The following is a 25,622-nucleotide window of genomic DNA, read 5'->3' as shown; positions in this document are numbered from 1 at the left end:
GAGTTGTACAGCACAGAAACAGGCCCTTCGGCCCATTGTGTCTGTGCCGGCTATCAAGCACCTAACGATTCTAATGCCATTTTCCAGCACTTGGCCGGTAGTCTTGTATGTTGTGGCGTTTCAAGTGCTCATCTAAATACTTCTTAAATGTCGTGAGGGTTCCTGCCTCTACCACCTCTTCAGGTAATGCGTTCCAGATTCCAACCACCCTCTGGGTGAAATTTTTTTTCCTCAAATCCCCTCTAAACCTCCAGCCCCTCACCTTAAATCTATGCCCCCTGGTTGTTGACACCTCCGCTAACAGAAAAAGTTCCTTCCTATCTAACCGATCAATGCACCTCATAATTTTGTATACCTCAATCAGGTCGCCCCTCAGCCTTCTCTGCTCTAAGGAAAACAACCCTAGCCTTTTCAGCCTCTGTTCATAGCTGAAATGCTCCAGCCCAGGCAACATCCTGGTGAATCTCCTCTGCACCCTCTCCAGTGCAATCACATCCTTCCTATAGTATGGTGCCCAGAACTGTACACAGTACTCCAGCTATGGCCTAACTAGCATTTTATATAGCTCCATCATGTCCTCCCTGCTCTTATATTCTATGCCTCGGCTAATAAAGGCAAGTATCCCATATGCCTTCCTAACCACCTTATCTACCTGTGCTGCTGCCTTCAGCGATCTATGGACAAGTACACCAAGGTCCCTCTGACCCTTTGTACTTCCTAGGGTCCTACCATCCATTGTATATTCCCTTGCCTTTTAGTCCTCCCAAAATGCATTACCTCACACTTCTCAGGATTAAATTCCATTTGCCACTGCTCCGCCCATCTATATCGTCCTGTAATCTAAGGCTTTCCTCCTCATTATTTACGACACCACCAATTTTTTTGTCATCTGCGAACACTGATCATACCTCCGATATTCACGTCTAAATCATTAATGTACACTATAAACAGCAAGGGTCCCAGAACTGATCCCTGTGGAACACCACTGGTCACAGGCTTCCACTCACAAAAACAACCCTCGACCATCACCCTCTGCCTCCTGCCACTAAGCCAATTTTGCATTCAATTTGCCAAATTGTCCAGGATCCCATGGGCTCTTACCACCTTGATCAATCTCCCATGCGGGACCTTATCAAAAGCCTTAATGAAGTCCATGTAGACTACATCAACTGCTTTACCCTCATCTACACATCTAGTCACCGCCTCAAAAAATTCAATCAAGTTAGTTAGACACCAACTCCCCCTGACAAAGCCATGCTGACTCTCCCTGATTAATCCCTGCCTTTCCAAGTGGAGATTAATCCTGTCCCTCAGAATTTTTTCCAATAGTTTCCCAACCACTGATAGACTCACCGGCCTGTAATTACCTGGTTTATCCCTGCTACCCTTCTTAATTAATGGTACCACATTTGCTGTCCTCTAATCCCCTGGTACCTCTCCTGTGGCCAGAGAGGATTTGAAAATTTGTGTCAGAGCCCCTGCTATCTCCTCCCTTGCCTGGGATACATCTCATCTGGCCCTGGGGATTTGTCCACTTTTAAGCCTGCTAAAAAAGCTAATACTTCCTCCCTTACAATGCTAATATGTTCAAGTATATCACAGTCCCCCTCCCTGATCTCAACACCTACATTGTTCTTCTCCATAGTGAACACAGATGAAAAGTAATCATTTAAAACCTCACCTATGTCCTCCGGCTCCACCCACAGATTGCCACTTTGGCCTCCTCTTTCCCTGGTTATCCTCTTGAACCTTAATATACTTATAAAACGCCTTAGGATTTTCCTTTATCTTTCCGGCCAGTGTTTTTCAAGTCCCCTCTTTGCTTTCCTAATTACTTTTTTAAGTACCTCCCGACACTTTCTATACTGCTCTAGTGCCTCTGCTGTTTTCAGCGCTCTGAAACTGCCATCAGCCTCCTTTTTTTTTTTTCCCCTTATCCAATCCTCTGTATCCCTTGACATCCAAAGTTCCCTGGACTTGTTGGTCCTACCTTTCACCTTAACGGGTACATGTTGGTTCTGAACTCTCACTATTTCCTTTTTGAATGACTCCCACTGGTCTGATGTAGACTTTCCTATGAGTAGCTGCTCCCAGTCCACTTTGGCCAGATCCTGTTTTATCATATTGAAATCAGCCTTCCCCCAGTTCAGTACCTTTATTTCTGGTCCCTCTTTATCCTTTTCCATAACTACTTTAAATCTTACAGTTATGGTCACAATCCCCGAAATGCTCCCCCATTGACACTTCTGCCATTTGTCCGGCTTCATTCCCTAGTATTAGGTCCAGTACTGCCCCTTCTCTTGTCGGACTTTCTACGTATTGGCTCAAAAAGCTCTTCTGTATGCATTTTAAGAATTCTGCTCCCTTTAAGCCTTTTGCACTAAGACTATCCCAGTTAATATTGGGGAAGTTGAAATCCCCTACTATTATTACCCTATTATTTTTACACCTCTGAGATTTGCCTACATATCTGCTCCTCTATCTCTTCTTGACTGTTTGGAGGCCTGTAGTACACTCCCAGCCAAGTGATTGTCCCCTTTTTGTTTTTAAGTTCTCCCCATATGGCCTCATTTGAGGAACCTTCGAAGATATCATCCCTCCTTACTGCAGTAATTGACCCCTTGATTAACAGTGCAATGCCACCTCCTCTTTTACACCCTCCCCTGTCTTGTCTGAAGATTCTATACCCTGGAATGTTGAGCTGCCAGTCCTGCCTCTTCCTCAACCATGTCTCTGTGATAGCAATAATATCATAATCCCATGTGCTAATCACCGCCCTCAATTCATCTGCCTTACTAGTAAGACTCCTTGCGTTAAAATGGATGCAATTCAGCCTTGCATTTTTCACTTGTGCCTTAAGAAGTCTACATTTGCTCTACCTTCAAAACTGACTCAGTTTCTCTTCTATATTTGACTGTGCATCACCCCCTACTGTACCTCCACTCTGTATCCCATTCCCCTGCCAAATTAGTTTTAAACCCCTCCCCCCACCACCAACAGTACTCTCAAACCTCCCAGCAAGGATGTTGGTCCCGTTCCGGTTCAGGTGCAACCCGTCCAACTTGTACAGGTCCCACCTTTGATCCAGGAAACTAAAGCCCTTCCTCCTGCACCATCTCCTCAGCCATGCATTCATCAGCTCTATCCTCCTATTCCTGTCCTCACGAGCATGTGGCACTGGGAGTAATCCAGAGATTACAACCTTTTGAAGTCCTTTTTAATCTGCTACCTCGCTCCCTAAATTCTTGTTGCAGGACCCTCATCCCTCTTTCTACCTATGTCATCGGTACCAATGTGTACCACGATCTCTGACTGTTCATCCTCCCCCTTCAGAATGTCCTGCAGCAGCTCCATGACATCCTTGACCCTAGCACCAGGGAGGCAACATACCATCCTGGAGTCACGTTTGCGGCCACAGAAACACCTATCTGTACCACTTAGAATAGAATCCCCTATCACTATAGCTCTTCCACTCCTTTTCCTCCCCTCCTGTGCAGCTGAGACACCTGTGGTGCCACAAACTTGGCTCTTTTTTTCTTTTTCTTTTTCCAAGGTGGCCTTTATACCCCAGGCCCCTTTTATATTTTTCACGTTGAGGGGGCCTTTATTCCTCAGGCCCCCTTTATATACTCCCCCAACAGTATCCAAAGTGGAAAATCTGTTAGATAGGGAGATGGCCACAGGGAACTCCTGCACTACCTGCCTAGTTCTTCTACTCTGCCTGGCGGTCACCCATTCCCTTTCTGCCTGAGCAGTCTTTACCTGCGGTGTGACCACCTCCCTGTACGTGCTATCCACGATGCTATCAGCCTCGCGGATGCTCCACAGTGTCTCCAGCCGCCGCTCCAAATCCGAAATGCGGCTGGAGACGCTTCCTGCACATGTGTTCGCCCTGAAGGAGCAAAGGCACTCGAGTCACCCTGTACGTGGGGAAAGTGTCAGAGACGGTAGGCGTATGAAGCTTTTATGTCTCGTGGCCAATTGATACAGCTTGTACAATCTTAATGTGGTCATGTGGTGCTAGTCTTAGTGGGAGCTAAGCCCGGCATACCATGCCAATCCACATAGCTGCTGCATGAAAGCACCTGATGTACCACTCAACATCAATCTCTGCCCTGTCAGGAAGCTTCAAAGAATTGAAGGAACCAAGTTGAATTGCAACTTGGAGATGGGAATGGTTCACCCTATATTCATTGAGCTTCTTGAGAGGATCCATATGTGTCACAGGCAAAACCAATAGGTAGTTGCAGCCCACATAGAGGTCCCTGGTTGTGAGCAGCAGCTCTCAAGTAGAGCTCGCCACTACAGATCGCCACGCATCTACAGGTCCTACATGACATACCTGCAAATGTCAGAGCGCCAGTGTCCGAGGCGACTGCGGAGGTCGAGAGAGGCAGTGACACATCTCTGTGCCCTGCTTAATGATGACCTGCATCCTAGGGCTTCGTGGGACATCCTATACCTGTGGCCCTCAAAGTGTCAGCGGTTCTCAATTTTTACGCCTCTGCATCATTTCAGGGGCCCACCAGAGACCTTTGTGGGGTCACACAGTCAGCAGTGCACCGCTGCATCAGGGAGGTCGCCGATGCCCTGTTCCGGAGGGCTGGTGACTATATCCGCTTCACGACGGACCCTGAAAGCCAGGCCCAGAGGTCCACCAGTTTCGGCTCCATCGCAGATTCCCACAGGTGCAATGGGTCATAAATTATACCCATGTGGTCATCAAGGCTCCTGCCGGGCGACCAGCTGAATATGTAAACCGTTGGGGTATCCAGTCAATCAATGTGCAGCTCATATGTGAACACTGGACACGATTCATGCAAATCTGTGCCCATTTCCAGGCAGCTGCCATGATGCCTTCATCCTGTGCCAGTCCCAGCTGCTCTTGCTGTTCACTGAAATGGCTCAGATGGAGGGTGACTTCTTGGAGACGAGGGCTACCCCATGCATACATGGCTCCTGACACCAGTGAGACACCCCACCACCGCTGCAGAAGAGAGATACAACGCCAGCCACGGAGGTACAAGAGCCACCATTGAATAGGCGATCGGCATGCTGAAAATGCCGATTCCGCTGTCTGGATAGATCAGGTGGTGCCCTGCAGTACAAGCTGGAAAGGGTAGCTTGCATCGTTGCTGTCTGCTGTGCTTTGCACAACTACACACTCAATAGGGGGGAGGCCTTGCAGGATGAAGAGAGACATGAGCAGGACTCATCCTCGGACTATGAGGACACTGAGGACTTGCAGCAGGAAAGGCAGATGGGAGGACAGAGAGCATCTAGGCACCGCGTGCAGGGTGAGCAGCGCCTGATTGATCGAAGGTTCTTCACTCCATAGGAACCACTGTGGGCTCTGCAAGCCACACAGCACCCTCGTTCACCTGTTCAGTCTGCATCTGCAACATCTTTGCGTCTGCCATTACTGAGCCATTGTTCATATTACTGCATCCGTGGAGATGCACATGAATGATACTGGCATGGCAATGATGTTATTCCATACACTGGCAGTTCTGAAAGGCCAATGATGTAATGGGAGGAGCCACAATCAGTACATGCTGGCACACTTCATTCACACAGTAAAAACAGCGCACATGTTAGTGAAGACGATTTTGATTTCAGCCTTTCTCCATTGTTGTTTCACCCATGCAGACCCATTTGTGTCACGATGCTTTTTGGAAATGCTTGCGGATGCTCCTATGCAGTGCCATTTCTGCGCTAGCAGCCTGACTGTAGGAAGGCTGCTGATATGATTGCCCTTTGGTTGTGGATGACTTTGGCGGTTGTACTCTGTGCGCACGAGGCCTAGAGGGCCTCGGCTGGCTGGGGGAGTGATGGTTCACCCTCTTCTGGCATTGGACCCTTTGATGCCGGATGGCCCACTTCCTCTGCCACCTCCATCCAGGCTGCCTTGGTCAGGCAGGAGGGCCTCTTGTTGTCATCGCTGGTGAAAAGGACCTCCTGCCTTGCCCGTACAGCCTGGAGGAGAGTGAGCAGGGAGGCTTCGCTGAACTGTTGGGCCATCCTAGAGTACCCCTCTGCCATCCTCGGCTTTTAGTATTTATTTATTTAGAGATACAGCACTGAAACAGGCCCTTCAGCCCACCGAGTCTGTGCTGACCATCAACCACCCATTTATACTAATCCTACATTAATCCCATATTCCTACCACATCCTCACCTTCCCTCAATTCCCCTACCACCTACCTATACTAGGGGCAATTTATAATGGCCAATTTACCTATCAACCTGCAAGTCTTTGGCTATGGGAGGAAACCGGAGCACCCGGCGAAAACCCACGCGGTCACAGGGAGAACTTGCAAACTCCGCACAGGCAGTACCCAGAATTGAACCCGGGTCGCTGGAGCTGTGAGGCTGCGGTGCTAACCACTGTGCCACTATGGTCCTTTAAATGCAAAGGTGACTCCACCATGTAACTGCCCTAACTTCTGGCTGCAAGGTTTGTCTTGCACATGTTTGACAACCAATGCAGGACTGGTGAGGAAATCTGTGTTGTTGCCATGGTTTTTCAACTATTACACATTGACACATGTTCATGAACACTTTGCTTCTGCAGAAGCAGTTATTGGTCTAATATTTCTAGTTGGCAATGCAGCTAGATTATGAACATACTTTTCTGGTTTTTTAGAAAGATCATTTAATTGCAGTTACATGTCTTTTCACATAACAGCAGAGAAATGAATACAGATTCCAAATACATATTAGTCTGTGGCTTTTCACAGTCACATGTTTAGAAGACCAAGAACTTGGTCACAGACCTGAAAGTTAACTCTGCTTCTCTCTCCACAGATGTTGCCTGACCTGCTGAGTTTCTCCAGCACTGTCTGCTTTGCTGCCAGATTGACAGCAGCCCCATTCTTCAAGTGAGGTAAGTATTTCTTTGGCAGCTGTCAAGAAGCAGGTGCTGGGGCCCTTTTTAAAGGGCCCCAGCACATGTTACACAGCTGACAAAAGGTCCCTCACTGCGCCGGATGTCCCGCCTCTCTCCACGTAATATGGGTGATGCCAGTGAGCCCCCACGTGTAATATTGCGGGGGCTCGTTGGCGGCCGCTCAGTGCGGGCATGCTGCCGAGTTCAAAGTGCGGCACGCTAAAAAAAATGCAGCCCCATAAGTTTATATTCGCAAAAGTAAAATGCCAGTTATGACAGGATGACCACCCCGATTGTGTGGATCTGATTTGTTTACGGTATCATAGAGTTAACATGGTCTTCTGTTTGACTATAGTCTGTTGTGCTGCGTTACTAAAGTGGACCAATCAATAATGCTACAAACTCAATACCATATTGGGTGCACTGACATAGAGCAGTATTTACACAAATTCAAGATTAATATAACAAAGCTTAAAATACGTAACTATTGATTTCATGATAATGTGTTAAAGTATTGGAGCATCATAAAAGTATTTCATGATTGTTTAGAACACACTCCACATTTTCTCCCCACCCTCAACCCCGAATGTCTGATTTTATTTACAAAATTTGGCCTCTTCCTTGAATCATTTATCCGAGAGAGCATTGGTATGCCTTGTACCCACTATTTAGTTTATTCCTTCTGCATGTTTTTTAAAATCTTTCTTACCTCTTCCAAGAGACTTCCTCTTAAGCTTCAGCTAGTCAGCACGTTTTTGCTTGGGTATTTCTAACACTACCTTTTCTGGCATAAACACAGCAGATCAGTATGTTCACATTGCTTCAGGGGATTATGCGGACCTGACCAAACCGTCTGAAGTATTATACTGTCTAAACCCATAAATACATAATAGTATTATTTATAATGGAATGACCTCAGTGCTTGGCAGTGGTTCACAAAAGAATTGTGGTGCTTAAATCCTGGTACTAAATCATCCACTTTTTAAAACCTGCATGCAATGGTGTGGAACATCAACCAGCAATTATTTCAAGTTTATATTCCTGCAATATTATTGTAATCTGCAGTGGACTACTGAGGGAATAATGCTGCTCGCTCTCTCCTGCTGGCAGTTGGTTGCAATATTGCCATTGTGTGATTTTAAAAATATAAACTACAAGAGTAAAACCTGAAGTATAAGTACTATTTGAACCTCAAATGAAATTGCTACCTTGCAATTCACAAATATTGGCACGTGTTTTGACAAGTGTCTACATGCATACAGTTTCAGCAGGTGTCACAATTAAATTGATCAGGGTTTTATTCCTGGTTGCTATTTGTTATTTCTTCCTGTCCCAAGGGCACCCAAGGCCTTTTGTAGCAATTTGTTTCTACCCTGGCTGAGATCAGCTAACTGAACAGGCTATCTCCTTGCTTTTTGTAGATGTCCCACATAAGGAAACAGACACACAATGAGCTATTATGGGAATTTCTAGTCATTGATTTTTATCAGCTGTTGCCTCAATTTTTTTTCTCGCAAGATCAGTTTTTTACTGAGATTCGATTGCTTGCAGCATTGGTGCATCAGCAATACAGGTGTAAATGCATAACTAAGCAATTGATGTTCGAAGTTTAAATTTTATGAATTTATACTTAACGTGCTATTCCACTGTGAGCGCAGATTTCTAGGATTTACTCTTGCATATCTAGGTTCAGATCAGAGGGCTTCAGAATGCCTAGGAGATGGCACAGTGTATATTGTAATGTGCATACCACTATTCTTGACCATCAATTATCAATGGAATATTTTGAGTGAAAACTCAAAAAAAGAAAGCAAGACTTGCATTTCTGTAGTGCCTTTCATGATCTCAGGATGTCCCAAAGTGCTTTACAGCCAATGAAGTACATTTTTTGAATTGCAGTTACTGTTGTAATATAAAGAAGCACTAAATGTGTACGGTGTAGACAAATCTGGAGATTCAGAGACTGCTTTAGCTGCCAAGAAGATTTGGGTTGTCGGAAATCCTTCACTTATTTTTTTTTAAACAAATGTACAGTAAAGGAAGTAGATTTATGCACATTTATAAAATGTTATGTAAGGAGTAGCCTCTAATTGCAATGTACATTCCTTGCTCAGTGCAGAACCAATTCTTAATCCTTTGTAAAGCAAGAGATTAAACTCACTGGGCTGAATTTTCCCGGCCCTGTGGAGATCGGTTTGGAGGCCAATGCTGTCCCGCCTCTGGGCGACTTTCCCTGGGCGGATTGCCACAGGAATTGGCAGCCCGCTGCACAGAGGCAGGCAATGAGTCAATTAAGGCCCCAATGTAGGGCCATTTTACCCCAATGCTGCAACTTTCCCAGCATTACACAGGCTCCCCACTGTATTGGGAGCTCAGCAATGCTGGGGATATTGGGAGCCCAGCAACAACAGGAAGTCAGTGGGCCATGGGTGGCTGAATTAATTGGCAGCATCAGGGGGTTGCAACGCTCACAGGGATCCAGGAGCAGCTGCAGGTGCTCTTCTTGAGGGGTTAACCCTCTGCCTCGGGTCCCTCACAGTTCTTTTCACTACTGAAAAGGGAGGCCTTCTTGAGCACCTCAATGTTGAGATGTCAATTGAGAATTCAGTCCTTTGTACTGTGCCCTCATGCTTTACTCCTTTTCCTATACTGTAACAAAAGTAACTCCTGACAACGCAGTGGCCTGCTGATGTCATCAGAGTGCACCACACTGCGCACATGCGCGGCCTATGTCTCGCCAGGGCTAAGTGGCGCATGTGCGGGATGACATCATCACTTAGCGCCAGCATCATCGCATATACACGCCTGGTCAGTCTTTGGGCATGCGCCTTGACTTAGCGCATGCACGATAAAGGGTCATCAGGTATCCGGGTATCCAGTTATCCCACTCGGCTGGAGGGAGCGGGAGCGGCTGAATGGTAGATGTTGAGGCTGGAGCTCGATCCCTACCGCTCATTCCCCCCAACTCAACTACTTGTCCCCACCCCACTGGCTGCTGTCTTCCCTTGGCAACTCGCTACAGGCCTCGCGCTTTCTCCCCGTCCCTCCTACTGGCCACTCCCCTGGCTGATTGTTCCCTGCTCCTCGCTTCGTGTCACCCCGCTCTCCGGCTGCTCGTTCCGCGCTTCCACCCCCTCCAGCCGCTAGCTCCAGGCTACGCTGCTTCCCTCCTCGGCCACTCGCTCCTACCTCGCCCCGTCACCCCTTGTGGCCCGCCTTGCTTCTTCGGGCGGCACGCGGAGAACGATCAAACGTGGGAGTGAGTGGCCAAGAGGAGGAAAGCAGTGCAGCCTGGAGCTAGCAGCTGGAGGGGGCGGTGGGGGGGAAGTGGGGAGCGAGCAGCCAGAGAGCAGGGTGGCGCGAAGCGAGGAGCAGGGAACAATTGGCCAGGGGAGTGAGGGGGGGGAGCAGCAAGGCCTGGAGCGAGGGGCTGGGGGGAAGCGGCCAGTGGGGAAGAGGGGGTTGGGGGAGAAAGAGTCAAGGCCTGGAGGAGTTGCCGAGGGGGGAAAGCGGCCGGTGGAACGGGAGTGACTAGCCTGAGTTGGGGTGAAATCAGTCCAGGTTAGTCATATAAAATGTGGATACTGAGTTGGCAGCACATTTTATACTCTGCCTGATTTTCTTCTCCATCGATAGGGATGCCAATTCACTATCTCCCAAAAGTACCAGAACATGGAAATTCAATCATAAAATTCCTTTTGTATTTAATCGGATTACTGGAATATTAAATGGATCTGAGGATTACATTTAGTATCCTATTCTACATACTGGTACATTACTGGGCTTCCATCCAACTTAATGTAAGGTTAGTTTGCTAGAACTAACTAACCATAAGCATTTCCTGTGATAAATTGAGCAGCACCATCTTTAATCCTGGCAGCTACCTGAAGGTCGCAGACAGTGACATTCCAATGGAAGAGGCTGCAGTTGCGCATGTGCCACTACTGCGCCATCTAGTGGTTGCATTGTCAGCAAACACAGCCGTACCCAATATTGAGGCTGTGCCTTCAGCCATTTAGGTCCGATGCTCTGGAATTCCTTTGCTAAACCCTTCTACTTTTCTCTCCTTTTTAATAACCTCATTAAAACCCATATCTTTGACCAAATGTTTTGTCATCCATACTAATATCTCTCCTTTGGACTCGCCATCTATTTTGTTGCATTAAACTTCTGTCAAGCACCTTGGAATGTTTTTCTGCGTTAAAGGCACAGTATAAGTGATAGTTGTTGGGAAAGAGCGTATGAAGCCTCCATATGGCCATCTCGGGCAATACATTTGTTCTAACTAAGAAGATAGAGGGATGGTCTGTTCTAGGCCTCTGCCAGTGCTGCTCTGAATATGCTTTTAGTTAGTTGGGTTGTTATTGTTCATGGATGGCTGTACCTTGGCTTTTTCCCTCCCTTCTTTCCTGTAGTTGGGTACCTGATCCCTCTCTCTGCCTCTCCACATGGCGTGATTGAGATGGAGAACTCTGCTTAATCAATCAAATTTTTTTTCAAAGATTTTGAATCTGATGTAATTTTCAATTTTGGAGCAAATGTTGCTTTAACTGTGGGGTAGCTGATTTTTTAATACAAATCATTGTTGCACATCTTTTAGTTCATGGTTTTAATCATTATCATCTGTGAATGTACTTTTAAAAATCAAGAAGAACTTTTTGTTTTAAATTTTTTTTTTTACCATTTGGAAGTTAGGTTCAAATTGCGCCCTACTTAGGATACAGACAATTGATCGGTTATGAAGATTCCAAATAGATGGTTTTGATCCATTTTAAAAAATCAGCAAAATAACTCCATCTGTATGAGTGAGCGAATTCAAGGTTCTTCTCATTTATCGCTGCAAAAAATGATTTTAAAACTATTGGTTTGTTATGAAATATATTCCAATAGTTTGCTGTTATGTATTAGGAGTAGACTGGATAACAAAATTGTATATATTATACAGGTTATGGAAAAGTATGTTAATTATTTTTCATTAAAGCATCCATGCAATATTTGTACTGGTCTAGCAACCTTACACCACCAGATTGATATTCATGTACTCATTTCTTTTCTCTTTTTAAATGTACCAGGAACAAATCAATTTGTAATTAATTGTTATTTTATTTGTTATATAGCTTTATGCCAGTTCTTACAGGCTTCTAAAGGCAGAGATGGTGCTGGCCGTGTCAGTTCAAGTACAGACGAAGGTAAAAATTCCTTCTGATGGTCCTATGTCATCCTTGTGACTCTAGTGACCTTTTGATCTTTTAACTTTCCAGTTCCTTCTTTTCACAGCAATGTTGCTTAGCAGGTGACGGGACTTCCAGATTGTATTTTAGGCTCCTCGCCTGGATACAGCTCTTGGAACAACCTTTTCAAAAAAAAAAATTGTGGTGTTTTCACAAACCTTTTTCTCCTCCTGAAAAGATGCAGTCTCTCTCTTTTTTGCGCTTTTACTTCATCTAATGCAAAAAAGCACAGCAAACCTTCAGAACAGATTTTGTTACTACAGACTGTAGTTAGTAGTGCTTGTAAGCTTTCTCTTTATTACTCCTGTACAATGCAGTAATGGCTAAAAGTAATAATTTATCCCCAATTGAAACATTTTAATAGCATTAAACTTTGGCACTACTGTTTACTAGCTAACCTATTGGAATTTCAGAGGAATAGTGTGTTTAAAAAAAACTGGATTCTGTTCAAAAGAACAAATATTTTCAGATTAGCAAAAGAATAAATATTTTCTGACTAGTAGTACATAAATATTGACACAAAAATGATGATTCTTTAAAGCAGATGATGACTTCTGCAAAGATATTTGTCTACCATTTTATTCATTGTTAAAACAACCCAAAGAAAGATTGAAACTGCACTATTTTTAACTTGGAATTATGAAAGATTAGCACTGTGCATTTTTTTAAGCTTTGTTTTGCACATTTAAAGCTTTATAAATTTTGGCCTTAAATAATACTTTACAGTGCTTGTGTGTAAGAATCTTTGTGCACTCTTGACCACTTTTATGACCAGTACTTTATGAATTCTGCCTTTCTTTTTGTAGGGTGACTTATTGTGATTCGGTCTATTCTTTCTTGGATTATGGTCACTGCTGTGCTGCTGTCCAGTGTGCAAAACTTCTGTCACTCCCTTTGTTTGTTTTCTTTGTTTCAGGTGAAAACTATGAGCAGAGTCCATTGCGAAGAACTTTTAAATCTAAAGTGTTGGCTCACTATCCGGAGAATGCAGAATGGAACCCTTTTGACCAGGATGCTGTTGGGATGGTTAGTATGCATAATAAGTTCTGAGAAACTGGTCTAAATCCAAAAAAACAAGGGAACCTTTTTTCTAGAAAAGGAATAGATCTACTTGTTTTTACATCCTGAGCCCTGGGCAGCAATCGTGGGAGAAGTTCATATGGTGAGTTTCAGATCTGGGCCGTACCTTGAAGTGAAAGCTTGAGCTGAAGTCAGGCGCTTCCTCATGTGGAAAGACAACAGTGGAGTACCTTCTTTTTCCCTAATAGAAGCCTGAAAACCAAGTCATTTGTTCTTGTAATTGGGCAATAGGTTAGACTCACTGATCTGTAGTTCCCAGGATTTGTTTAAGCTTGGGAGCACTGACGGTGTAGCATATAAAAAACCATGAATGACAGCACCATAGAGTGCTGGACCAGTAGCTCAAACAAGTTTCTCTTAGACATGTTCTATAAATACCTCTGGAAAAGTCTGACCTTGGAGACTAAATGTGAGGGAACAGAATAGGATAATATAGCTTAAAAAAAAAAGCAAGCTCTGAGTCGGAATGCACCTTTATTGTGAAATTTGCAATGGACTTGACTGTGGTGTCCTCTGACTGAAGGAGGTAGATGATAGCAAGTGGCTCATGAAAGAAGTGAAAAGACAAGAAAATTAAGACACTTCTTCTCCCAGGTTCAGGTGCTAAGATATTGAGCAGTAACTATGTACCAGGTTCATTTCGGTTTAGCCCTTCTCATAGTCGCACAGTGGACATTTCAGGTTCAGTATATAATCAACTCCTGTTAATTTAATCTTTTTTGCTTGAAGCATTATCCAGCAATTTGAATTAAACAATTTAAATGAAGCAGCATGGGAGGCAGCATGTATATTTTTAAAAAATGAGTTAACAGGCAATTCAAATTAAAGGACATGAATTAAAAGTAGACTTGAGTTCAAAATTTTTAAAAACTTTGTGAAGTATTTTAAAAAAAATAAATAAAAGTAGAGCTCTCTTAGTGACTCTCTTACCAGCAACATTGCTAATGTCTCAAATGAATTCTTCTTGAACCAGGTGGGGTGGGGTGGGGGGGAAGGATGGGGAGCTAATTGTGTGGGTCAGGGTGTTCCATATTGTGGTTGGGGGGGTGGGAGAAAGGGAGGGTGGGGAGCAGATTGCGTGGGTTTGGGTGGTGGTTCTGATCAATTTGAGGGGGAGGGTGGGTAACAGATGGAAGGTGGGCGTGAATCTACTGGGTAGTTCCTTGGGCTGGAAGGAAATACTCCTGCTCCTCCTGATCCACAAGTAGTACTGTAAAGGCAATTACCTCATGGAGTCAGCCGTTCATGTTGTGAAACTCAACAGACATGAGTTAAAAACAGAATGACTAGTAAAATGAAGGCAGGCCTTCCATAAGCAGATTGGTTGCCTGTCCTTTATTCCACCTCCATTAAAACCGTATGTGGGCAGATTGGATTCTTGTTCTAGATTTCTTTTTGAATTTTAATCTTTCATCTGGTACTAACCCATCCATTTTTGGGAGTCAAGATTCAGGCCATAAGGTATAAACTAGGAAATGTAAATTTATTAATTGTAAAAAATTATGTTCAGTAAGCAAATTAAAGTGATGGAAGAAAAGATAAGATTAAGTGAAAGATAAAAAGACAGAGAAAAATATAAAATAAATTAATGTTTATTTTAAAAAAAATCTCCAATAATTTGTTCTAAAGGAATGTGCGTTAAGATAGTTTTCTAGATCAGTATGCTGAGGAACCAACTAGGCAACAGGCTATTTTGGATTTAGTATTGTGCAAAGAGAAAGGGTTAATTCATAACCTAGTAGCAAAGGGCCTCTTGGGAAGAGTGATCATAATATGATAGAATTTTGTATCAAGTTTGAAAGTTATTTAGTTAAGTCTGAAACCAGAGTCTTAAATCTGTACAAAGCAAAGTCTATAGCTATGAGGGGTAAGTTGGCTAAGGTAGATTGGGAAAGTACGTTAAAAGATATGATGGTAGACAAGCAACAGCTAGCATTTAAAGAATTAATACATAGTTTGCCACAAATATATATTCCTTTAAGGCACAAAAACCCCACAGAAAAAGTGGTTCGACCGTGGCTAGCAAGAGGGGCTGAATTTTATAAGTCCCCCCAACGTCAGGGGTCATGGCGGGGAGGGGGGTGCGGGGCTCGGAAAATATTTCAGGGAGAGGCGCGCCACGAGCCTTGATGCCAGGAAGGCTCCGAGCATTTTACCGTCGGTGGCGAGTCCTTGGGGCAGCACCCCTGCCACTTGGCGGTGGAGCCTTCATTTAAATATTTAAATTAATTTAAATACACGCAAAAGCACTTGCCTTGTCCCGACAGTTGTCCCACATTGATATTCCGGCCAGTGGCCGGAACTCCCGCACCTTCGGAGATCCAAGGCATGACACTGGTGGGGAGGGGGAGGAGTGAAATCTTCAGGGTAGGGGGGTGGGGGGAGATGCAGAAAACAACAAGATTCGTTGCGGGAATGGTGGGAAGGGGTTAAGGGTAAAAGGGAATAAAGTTTAGGGGGGAAAGTCCTGAGTAAAAGCTTAATTTTTTGGGGGTGATAGTACAAATAATAAATGGTTTATTCATTGGGGGCAGGTGGGAGAGGGGATTGGAAGTGTGCGGAATATTTTATTTTAATATTTTGCAATACCTATCCCTTTAAAAATTAAAATGACCTGTCAAAGCTTGAAGCCTTTAAAAATGGCGTCAGCACCGGCACAGTGGCACCGGATGCTGTTGCCAGGAATGAAACGCTCGCCCCCTCTACATCATTGGGGGTGGTCATTCTGCCCCCTCTATGTTAATGAGCCACTACGCACGTCTCACGTATTCGCCGCACCAATCTGGAAGCAGCGAGTTATTAAAATTTAGCCCATGGAATTAGAAGTAGTATCAGATCAGAGAAAGAGGCTTATAAGGTTTCCAAAAAGAGTAGTTAGTCTGAGTATTGGGAGACATAAAGCAGCTGCAGAGGGAAATAGGTTGGGTGAGTGGTCAAAAGTATGGCAGATGAAATATGATGTGGTGAAGTGTGAATTTATGCACATTGGTAGGAAAAATAAAAAAAGCAGAGTAATTTCTGAATGTTGAGAGACTGAGAAATGTTTGCATTCAGAGGGACCTGGTTGTTCTTGTACATAAAAGGCATGAATCATAGAAAGTTAACATGCAGGTACAGCAAACAATTAGGAAAGCAAATGGTCTGTTAACTTTTGTTACTAAGGGATTGGAGTATAAAGACGTTTTATTACAATTATACAGGGCATTGGTGAGGCTGCACCTGGAGACTGTGTGCAGTTTTGGTCTCTTTACTTAAGGAAGGATATACTTGTCCTAGAGGGAGTGCAACGAAGGTTAACCAGACTGGTTCCTGGGATGAGAAGATTGTCCGTCACTAGGCTTATAGTCCCTGGAGTTTAGAAGAAATAAATGTGATCTAATTTAAACATATAAAATCTTAAGAGGCTTGACAGGGTAGATGCTAATAAAATGTTTCCCCTAGTTGGGGCATCTAGAACACGAGGTCACAGTCTCAGAATAAGGGGTCAGCCATTTACGAGTGAGATGAGGGAGAAATTTCTTCACTCAAAAGGTTGTGAATGTTTGTTTGCAATTTTCTACTCCAGAGAGCTATGGATGCTCAGTCGTTGAGTATATTCAAGACAGAGGTCGATAAATTTTTGGTAACTAAGGGAATTAAGAAAAAAGAAAATCCCATGGGATCCAGGAAAATGCAGCAAGGTGGATACAAAATTGGCTCAGTGGCAGGAAACAAAGGGTGATTGTTGATGGGTGTTTTTGCGCCTGGAGGGCTGTTTCTAGAGGCTGGGTCCCCTGCTTTTTGTGGTATATATTAATGATTTGGACATAAATGTAGGGGGCATGATCAAGAAGTTTGCGGATGACACAAAGATTGGCTGTGTGGTAGAGAGCGAGGAGGATAGCTGTAGGCTGCAGGAAGATATTGATGGTCTAGTCAGATGGGCAGAAAAGTGGCAAATGGAATTCAGCTTGGAGAAGTGTGAGGTGATGCATTTGGGGAGGTCAAACAAGGCAAAGGAATACACGATGAATGGGAAAGTACTGAGAAGTGTAGAAGAAGTGAGAGACCTTGGAGTGAATGTCCACAGATCCCTGAAGGTGGCAGGACAGGTCGATAATATGGTTAAGAAGGCAAATGGAATCCTTTCCTTTATTAGCCGAGGTATAGAATAAAAGAACAAGAAGGTTATGCTGGAGCTGTATAAACCATTGGTTAGGCCACAACTTGAGTACTGTGTGCAGTTCTGGTCACCTTATTACAGAAAGGATGTAATTACACTAGAGTACAGAGGAGGTTTACAAGGTTGTTGCCGGGACTGAAAAAATGCAGCTATGAGGAACGATTGGATAGGCTGGGGTTGTTCTCCGTGAAACAGAGAAGACTGAGGGGAGATCTGATTGAAATGTACAAAATTTTGAGGGGCCTGGATAGAGTGGCGATGAAGGGCCTATTTACTTTAGTAGGGAGGTCAGTGACTAGGGGGCATAGATTTAAAATGATTGGTAGAGAGATTAGAGGGGAGATTAGGAAAAATTTTTTCACCCAAAGGGTGATAGGGGGTCTTGAACTCATTGCCTGCAAGGGTAGTTGAGGCAGAAACCCTCAACTCATTTAAAATAAGTTTGTATATGTACCTCAAGTGCCATAGTCTGCAAGGCTATGGCCCAAATGCTGGAAGGTGGGATTAAAATGGGTGGATCGTTTTTCGTCTGGCACAGACACAATGGGCCAAGTGGCCTATTTCAGTGTCGTAAACTTTCTATGATTCTGTGATTCTATGATATGGGGATAGTGCAGGAAGGTGGAGGTGAGGTAGAAGATCAGCCATGATCCTGTTGAATGACAGAGCAGGATTGAAGGGCCAAATGGCCTACTCCAGCTCCTATTTATTATGTTCTCATGAATGCGACTTCACACTTGTAAAGTTAAGTTTTCCGTGCCAGAGGTTTTATTTGGCAGTAACTAAGACTTATTACACCGCTAAAAATTTAGTTACACCTGAGTGCACTAGCCCTAACCTTTTTTGACATGTTCATGGGTAACTAGTGGGTAAGTACTGCAATTTCAAGCCTTTGGATTGATGTCAATGCCGAGTGGAGCGTAGCTTGTCGAGTAGCAGGACCACTTGGACAGCAACTCCAGATTTCTGTGTTTAATTGCGTGTGTGTGAACTACGGAAATTGCTGTTTGATTTACTGCGTAATAATAGTGATTGCTGTTAGCCTCACTGTTGTTATTAATGCAAAATCCAGTCCAATAAGTGTTCTCCTCCCACACCCTCTTAAAATCTTGTGGGGACAGTACAACTGGTGAGTACTTTATGAATGGATCTGGCAACTCATTTTTAATCAGCATGGTGCTACAATCCTCCACAGCAGAATAAGCTGTGGAGTAGCTGGAATGACTGTGTGATCTTTAGTTACCATACTATTGATGGTAAGTAAAATAGATGGATAAGAAATTATCTGAAGTCAAATTTTAAGAGCATGCTCTGTTGACAGGGTTCCCCCTTCGGGAAGATAAAATTCAGGAATTCCTGTACAGCACAAAAAAATTGCCACAAAAATTGAGTTTTATTTTCTTCAGTCAATTTCTGTGAATCTTAATGCCAATTTGTGAGATCTGACTGGGAGAAGTTACTGATTTTCAACTGACTGAATTAACGCTTAGCATAAAACTTTCACATGGGATGCCGCAGTCGTCTTGTAATTTAACTCCCTCAAACTTTTTGGGTTTCGTGAGATTTGATTAGATAGGGATGGTTTATGGCCCCTTCTAAGGTAGGAATGGACTTGGCAGCACAAAGCTTGTTGTGAATCGACTTTATTGAGATAAAGGTAAGGACACGTTGTTAGGATCAGGTGGGTGGGGTGCGGGTTGAAGGGCTGCCCTCTTATCCCTCTCCCTTTTTGACTGCAATGGGATTTATTTTTTAAAGTGGATATGCTTGCCAATTCAGCGTTTGTTTAATTATTTGCGGGCTATGATTATAGAAGAACCAATCGGACAGATTTTCTTGGGTTTAACAAAGGAAGAGCTTAGCTTTATTGTACTTAAACCGATTTAAGTAAAATAATAAACTACGCTCCAACTTTCTCTCTCACACACACACACACACACACACATACACACACACACACACACACACACACACACATACACATACACATACACACACACACACACACACACACACACACACACATACACACACACACATACACACACACACATACACACACACACACACACACACACACACACACACACACACACATACACACACACACATACACACACACACACATACACACACACACACACACACACAAGTAGGTTATAGAGTGGGGAAAGATAAATTAATCAGATTAGAGTCCGGAGCAATAAAAAGGGGTATACAGTCTGTGGAGTTTGGTGACTCTGTTGTCTTCCAGATGAACTCTGTGGTCCTGAGACTTCCAGCTTGCAAATGTGGACAACAGATTTGGGGTTTTCTGGGAGACAGCGATGCAGATGGTTTCCTTCATGGGGTCTCAGTCAGCAGCAATGATAGGCCTAGGTGGTTACTGCCAGCAGGCGGGTTTGAAGCTTGCAAGGTGAACTGGAGAGAGAGACCCGATTTGGGTCTTCTCTGGTCGCTGTCAAGTTGCTTATCTGGTCTGCAGAGAGAGAAAACCAGCTTAAACACACAGATGATGGGGTCTGTCAACTGACCGTCACCCAGTGTATATTGCCTCTTACCACTTAAGCAGTTCATATCTAGGAAATCCCATCTCTCAACCAGGGTCCCATTGTTCAAGTAATTGCCTTTGAGTGGTTCGTCTCCACCAGTAAAATGTCTTAAGTGATTGTCTTTAATGTCTTGTTAATGGGGACAGGACAGGTAGTTTACTCAAAATTCATTATTCTAGCTGGGGACTGAGCAGATACTACGGGCTGAATTTTGTTGAGCTCCCGATGTCGGGCTCCAGGGTGGGGGGGTGGGGGCTGTGGGGGGGCGGGGCGGACAATTGCAGCGACCCGCCACAGAGTCTGACGCCAGGTTTGCTGCTCCCAGTCTTCCTGGAGGTGGCGAGGCTCCGTGCTGGCCCCCCCGCTGCTCAGTGACGGTAACGACTTTAAATATTAAAATTAACTTTATGCATACATTTAAATCCAATTTCCAGCAATCTTACCATTAGATCTGAATATTCATTGTGGCAGGCAGTACTCATATATGCCTTCATTTTCCCGTCCAGGGAGAGCTGGCGCCACTGAGGTGGGGGAGGGAGGATTGGAGCATTTTTAGTATAGCTGCAGGGGTGGGGGAAACGGGTTCAATTCTGCATTTTTAGTGTGGGGGGTGGGAAGAGGTGTCCTCTGCACTTTGTGCAGTTGGGGGAAGAAAAGATCGACACTGCAATTTCAGTGTATTGGGGGGAGTGGGGGAGGAAAGGGCCAGGCATTTAGTTTTAGTGTATTTGGGAGGGAGGGGGGATGGGCCAAACGTTTATTTTTAGTGTAGTGGGGTGGCGGAGGGGGATAACTCTGCATTCTCTGAGCAGGGCAGGCAGCCCTTTCAAAAAGGTGCCAGCGCCTGTGGAGAGACAGCTGACGCCGTTCACAGCGTCGCCCCCATCATGTGATTGGGGCAGATAGCCACCCTGTATAGTTAAATGAGCCGCCGCGATTAAGATTGCAGCAACGTGGTGGCGCATGAGGGCAGCCATTTTTTTCGCCCACCACCGCTCCCTGCAGCGGGAACAGCAAATCCAGTCCTACCTCTCCACCTCGATGTATTGGAATGTAGGGTATTATGATGCAAATTGCGGTGGCCATTTTGGCTGCTAGCAGTCACCATTTATCTGTTCCTTTTTAAAAATCTAATTCAGGTTTCCAGCTGGTGGAATAAAAAATCATCATTCGGCATCGCACACGTTCGTGACAAAGTTTATTAAGTTTTCAGATAAACCTTATTCACAAATTCAGGCAGTGATTAACAGTCTAACACAGATTAACTACCAGTATTAGAGACTGGATGGCACGGCGCACAAGTCTTTCTCTTGTCTCTTGTTTGAAAATTCTCTGCCATACAGGGACACAGACAAGACATCTTTTATCCTGGCTGCTATCAATTAACCCTCCCTTCCTCCAGTCATCTTTAGCCTCGTGTTAAAAGATGTCTTTCTTAACCAACCAAGGATCATTCTTTGGCTGTTGCTAATCTTTTGGATTTAGGTAGGTAATACCCCTTTGTGTTGCCTACTTTATCTCAATGCTTTTACATTTCGTGGTTCGTTATCTCGTTACGGGACAAATCTGCATTTTGTTCTTACAGAAGCTGTTTTCACTATCTGCTCTCAAGGTCTCACCCTTTTACTGCAAGTTAGCATTTTAAAACTTGACATAATCTCCCAGAATCCCTCTACCTTGACATCTTGTCTATACTGTGCCCTATTTCCTAAGCTTTCCTACTCTACTACAAAGAAGGGTTCTAATAAAGCTAAATGTTAGTTTATGATGTTAGTTAATTTACAGTAGCTAAATTTTAACAATTAGTATTCTGGTTAGTAACTTTTTAGTAACCTAATTTGCATTTCCCCTGGGGGAGATAATCCTATTGACCCCCTCATTAATTATTTTACATTTTCAAGAAAAGCCTTGAGCTCTAAGCTTTGTGTGTTGCAACACATTTGACACAAGTATTAAAAAGCAAAGCATTAAGAGTCCTACTACTAATACTATGTCCTGGGTTAGTATCATAAACAAGGACAAAGTCCAGAGCCATGGATGTTGGCCTACATTAGAAACAGTCTCATCATTGCTGGATGCCTAACCCGTTGTATTTCCTACATTCTAGGCACATTGATCTGCATCATTTTTACTGAATGTTCCTGTGAGGTGATTGTCCTTTCTATTCCAGGCTGCAGTGCTAACTGCTGTAGCGATACCCAACCATTCCCCTTCCTTGATTCTGACCCGCCTAATCGGGGTGGCAACATCTAATGCCCAATCCCACTTGTTGCTAAAACGTCATATTACATTCATTACAATGTCACAATCCTTCCATCATGTATGGACTTAAAAGATTCTCCAGCTCTTTCTTTGCCTGTATCCATTTTGTGGATAGCTGTTACTAAATATTATTATTTTCCTAGCCCTTCAACTGTCTCTCTGAACTTTAATTTTACTCTCTGATCATTACCAGCGTGTTTAATTTATCCTGATTATTGTGAAGTAATTTTCTCCATGGAGTGTGTGTCAATCCATGATGTTTAAAATGTTGTATCACTCTCCTGGCCACATTAACCATTTCATGTTGTCCTGTTGTCAAGTAGCTGAGCATGTCTGGGACCTGTTCTTCAGTGCATTTCACCATGCGTTTTGCATGTTAGTTGCTTCATATGTAACAAATTACATCTGCACTCCTACACTGGTATCCCAATATCATACCACACATTCTTGACTCTCAGGTGATCTTATCAAAAGAGCAAAGAAAGGGAGGTGGGTTGTGGTGTCTGTCTGAGATCTTTGCTTATCTCCCCCTGCATGGTCCCAATTTATCAGGCAGTGGCCAGACTATCAAATGCAGCTGTCTTTAAAAACCTCATAAGCAAGGATACAAATATCTCCAAGAGAAAGCTGTCAAATTACCAGTCTTATTGACACTTTCCTGACTTTCACTGGAAAGTTCTGGACTTCTTGAAAATTCTACACTATATTAATTTAACGGTTTGAATTCTAATTTCACCGTTGTGTGTCCCCAAAATTCCTTTATTAGCTCCATCAGCCAGATCTAATTGCCAATTCCCATTAATTATAATTCTGTTTCAGTTTTGAGCCCTGGAGTAACTTTACCGACTAATACTCATAATATTTTTAAGGCTGCGTTTGTTGACACTGCGACCACTAGGTGGCGCAGTATTTGCACATGCGCAAATGCAGCCTCATCAACTGAAACGTCACTGTATGTGATGTCTCATGCAGCTGCTAGTAATAAAAATGGCGCTGCTCAATTTGTCACAAAAAACAAATTAAACCCAAACCCCTCAATGGCTGCGATCGCCACCTCCATCCCACCCCCAACAGTATCCCCTCCCACCCGCCATCGCTACTACTCTTTGCTGCTCCATCCCGTGTCCATCTGATCACCGTTCGCTTCCCGCCTCGCCGCTGCCTCCCCTCAGCCACTTGCTGCCCGCCTCGCCACCCCCGGCCTCTCCGCTTCCCTCCTCGGCTGCTCGCTCCCTGCTTCCCCCCTCTAGTCACTCGTTCCTGGCCTCGCCGCGTGCACCCCTGTTGCAAGCTCGCTCCCCGTGTCACCCTGTCACCCTTCGGCGGCTCGTTTCCCACCTCTTCTCTGGGTGGCGCAGCTGAAGCGGAGAGGCTGGGACTGAATGGCTGAGGGGGGGGGTAAGCGGCAAGGCTGGGAACTATTGGCTGGGATTGGGAAGCGGCGAGGCCGGGAGTGATTGGCCTATCGGCAGGAGCGGAGAGGCCGAGGGGGTGGCGGTGAGGCCGGGAGTGAGGGGTGGAGGGGGGAGCAGCGAGCCGGGAGAGGGTGGCTGAAAGTGGGGTACTGTTGCGGGGGAATGGAGGTGATGATTGCAGCCATTGAGGGGTGAGGCAACGCTCGCATATCATTGCATTGTGATGTCGGTGCGCGCATGCGCAGATGTATACTGGCAGGCTGGCAAATGTTGGGATGCATTGATGATGTCAGCAATGCTCTGCGTTGTCAGGAAACACTCTGTATCTTTAAAACAGAAATCAGTCATTCCCATTTGATTCCAGGCATTACCATATTTTGTTATTTTGTTCTTTATCTTAGATGACATTTTAGTTTCTTAAAAGTAACTTGCTAAATTGCACTGGGCTTTTTGCATCTCAAAATTATTCCAAACCCAAATAACAGTTGTTGCTCGGGTTACAGGTTTTGGGAATTTTCCATTTAATTTCCCTCCAAAAGAAACTTTCTGGGTTATTTTATACTCAGAAATCACCTAGACTGCTTTTCCATCAGTTTTTTTTATTGAAGAAAGTTTGATTATCCTCTTACATATCAGGTAAATTTTCCCTTTTGATTGCTTAAAATAGCTACTTATATCAAGTTATTTACATATCTGTTTGTTTATCGATTCCAATTTCCTATGCCCAGGCTTGGTGGTATTGCATGGTGTTCTACATTAAAGACAGAAGTGCTTGCAACTAGTTTAGAGCTAAAACAAGAAATGCTGGAATCACTCAGCAGGTCTGGCAGCATCTGTGGAAAGAGAAGCAGAGTTAACGTTTCGGTCAGTGACCCTTCAGAACTGACAAATATTAGAAAAGTCACAGATTATAAACAAGTGAGGTGGGGGTGGGGCAAGAGATAACAAAGGAGAAGGTGCAGATTGGACCAGGCCACATAGCTGACCAAAAGGTCACGGAGAAAAGGCAAACAATATGTTAATAGTGTGTTGAAAGACAAAGCATTAGTACAGATTGGGTGTGAATACACTGAATATTGAACAGCAGCAAGTGCAAACCTGAAGAAAAACAACCTGAAAAAAACAGTGGGTAAGCAAACTGAACAAACTAAGATGAAATGAAATAAATGCAAAAAAAGATTGTAAAAAATGTAAAAAGGAATGTAAAAAAAAAAAAAGGAAGAAAAAATAACTAAAAATGAAAGTAAAATGGGAGGCTGTCATGCTCTGAAATTATTGAACTCAATGTTCAGTCCGGCAGGCTGTAGTGTGCCTAATCAGTAGATGAGATGCTGTTCCTCGAGCTTGCGTTGATGTTCACTGGAACACTGCAGCAATCCCAGGACAGAGATGTGAGCATGAGAGCAGGGGGGAGTGTTGAAATGGCAAGCAACCGGAAGCTCAGGGTTCTGCTTGCGGACTGAGCGGAGATGTTCCGCAAAGCGGTCACCCAGTCTGCGCTTGGTCTCCCCAATGTAGAGGAGACCACACTGTGAGCAGCGAATACAGTATACTACATTGAAAGAAGTACAAGTAAATCGCTGCTTCACCTGAAAGGAGTGTTTGGGGCCTGGGATAGTGAGGAGAGAGGAGGTAAATGGGCAGGTATTACACCTCCTGCGATTGCAGGGGAAGGTGCCCTGGGACGGGGACGAGGTGGTGGGGGTAATGGAGGAGTGGACCCGGGTGTCGCGGAGGGAACGATCCCTTCGGAATGCTGACAGGGGAAGGGAGGGGAAGATGCGACTGGTAGTGGCATCACGCTGGAGGTGGCGAAAATGGGGATGATCCTTTGGATATGGAGGCTGGTGGGATGAAAAGTGAGGACAAGGGGAACCCTGTCACGGTTCTGGGAGGGAGGGGAAGGGGTGAGGGTAGAGGTGCGGGGAATGGGTCGGACACGGTTGAGGGCCCTGTCAACCACAGTGGGGGGAAATCCTCGGTTGAGGAAAAAGGAGGTCATATCAGAAGCACCGTCATGGAAGGTAGCATC

At 44.5% G+C, this 25,622-nt stretch overlaps 1 protein-coding gene across 5 annotated transcripts in view; it reads left to right on the top strand.

Annotated features, from left to right (window-relative positions):
• LOC137377085 (DENN domain-containing protein 5A) overlaps nt 1-25,622 on the top strand; it is a 384,360-nt gene that overhangs the window by 98,369 nt on the left and 260,369 nt on the right. For all 5 annotated transcript variants that reach the window (XM_068046370.1, XM_068046368.1, XM_068046369.1 and 2 more), the window contains exons 2-3: nt 12,006-12,077; nt 13,036-13,145. In XM_068046370.1, coding sequence (XP_067902471.1) covers nt 12,006-12,077; nt 13,036-13,145 — 182 coding nt within the window. The remainder of the gene's footprint in view (nt 1-12,005; nt 12,078-13,035; nt 13,146-25,622) is intronic.

Source organism: Heterodontus francisci, chromosome 14 (assembly GCF_036365525.1).
Source record: "Heterodontus francisci isolate sHetFra1 chromosome 14, sHetFra1.hap1, whole genome shotgun sequence".
NCBI lineage: Eukaryota > Metazoa > Chordata > Chondrichthyes > Heterodontiformes > Heterodontidae > Heterodontus > Heterodontus francisci.
The sequence above is the reverse complement of the archived record's forward strand: the minus strand, read 5'-3'. Positions and strand labels throughout refer to the sequence as shown.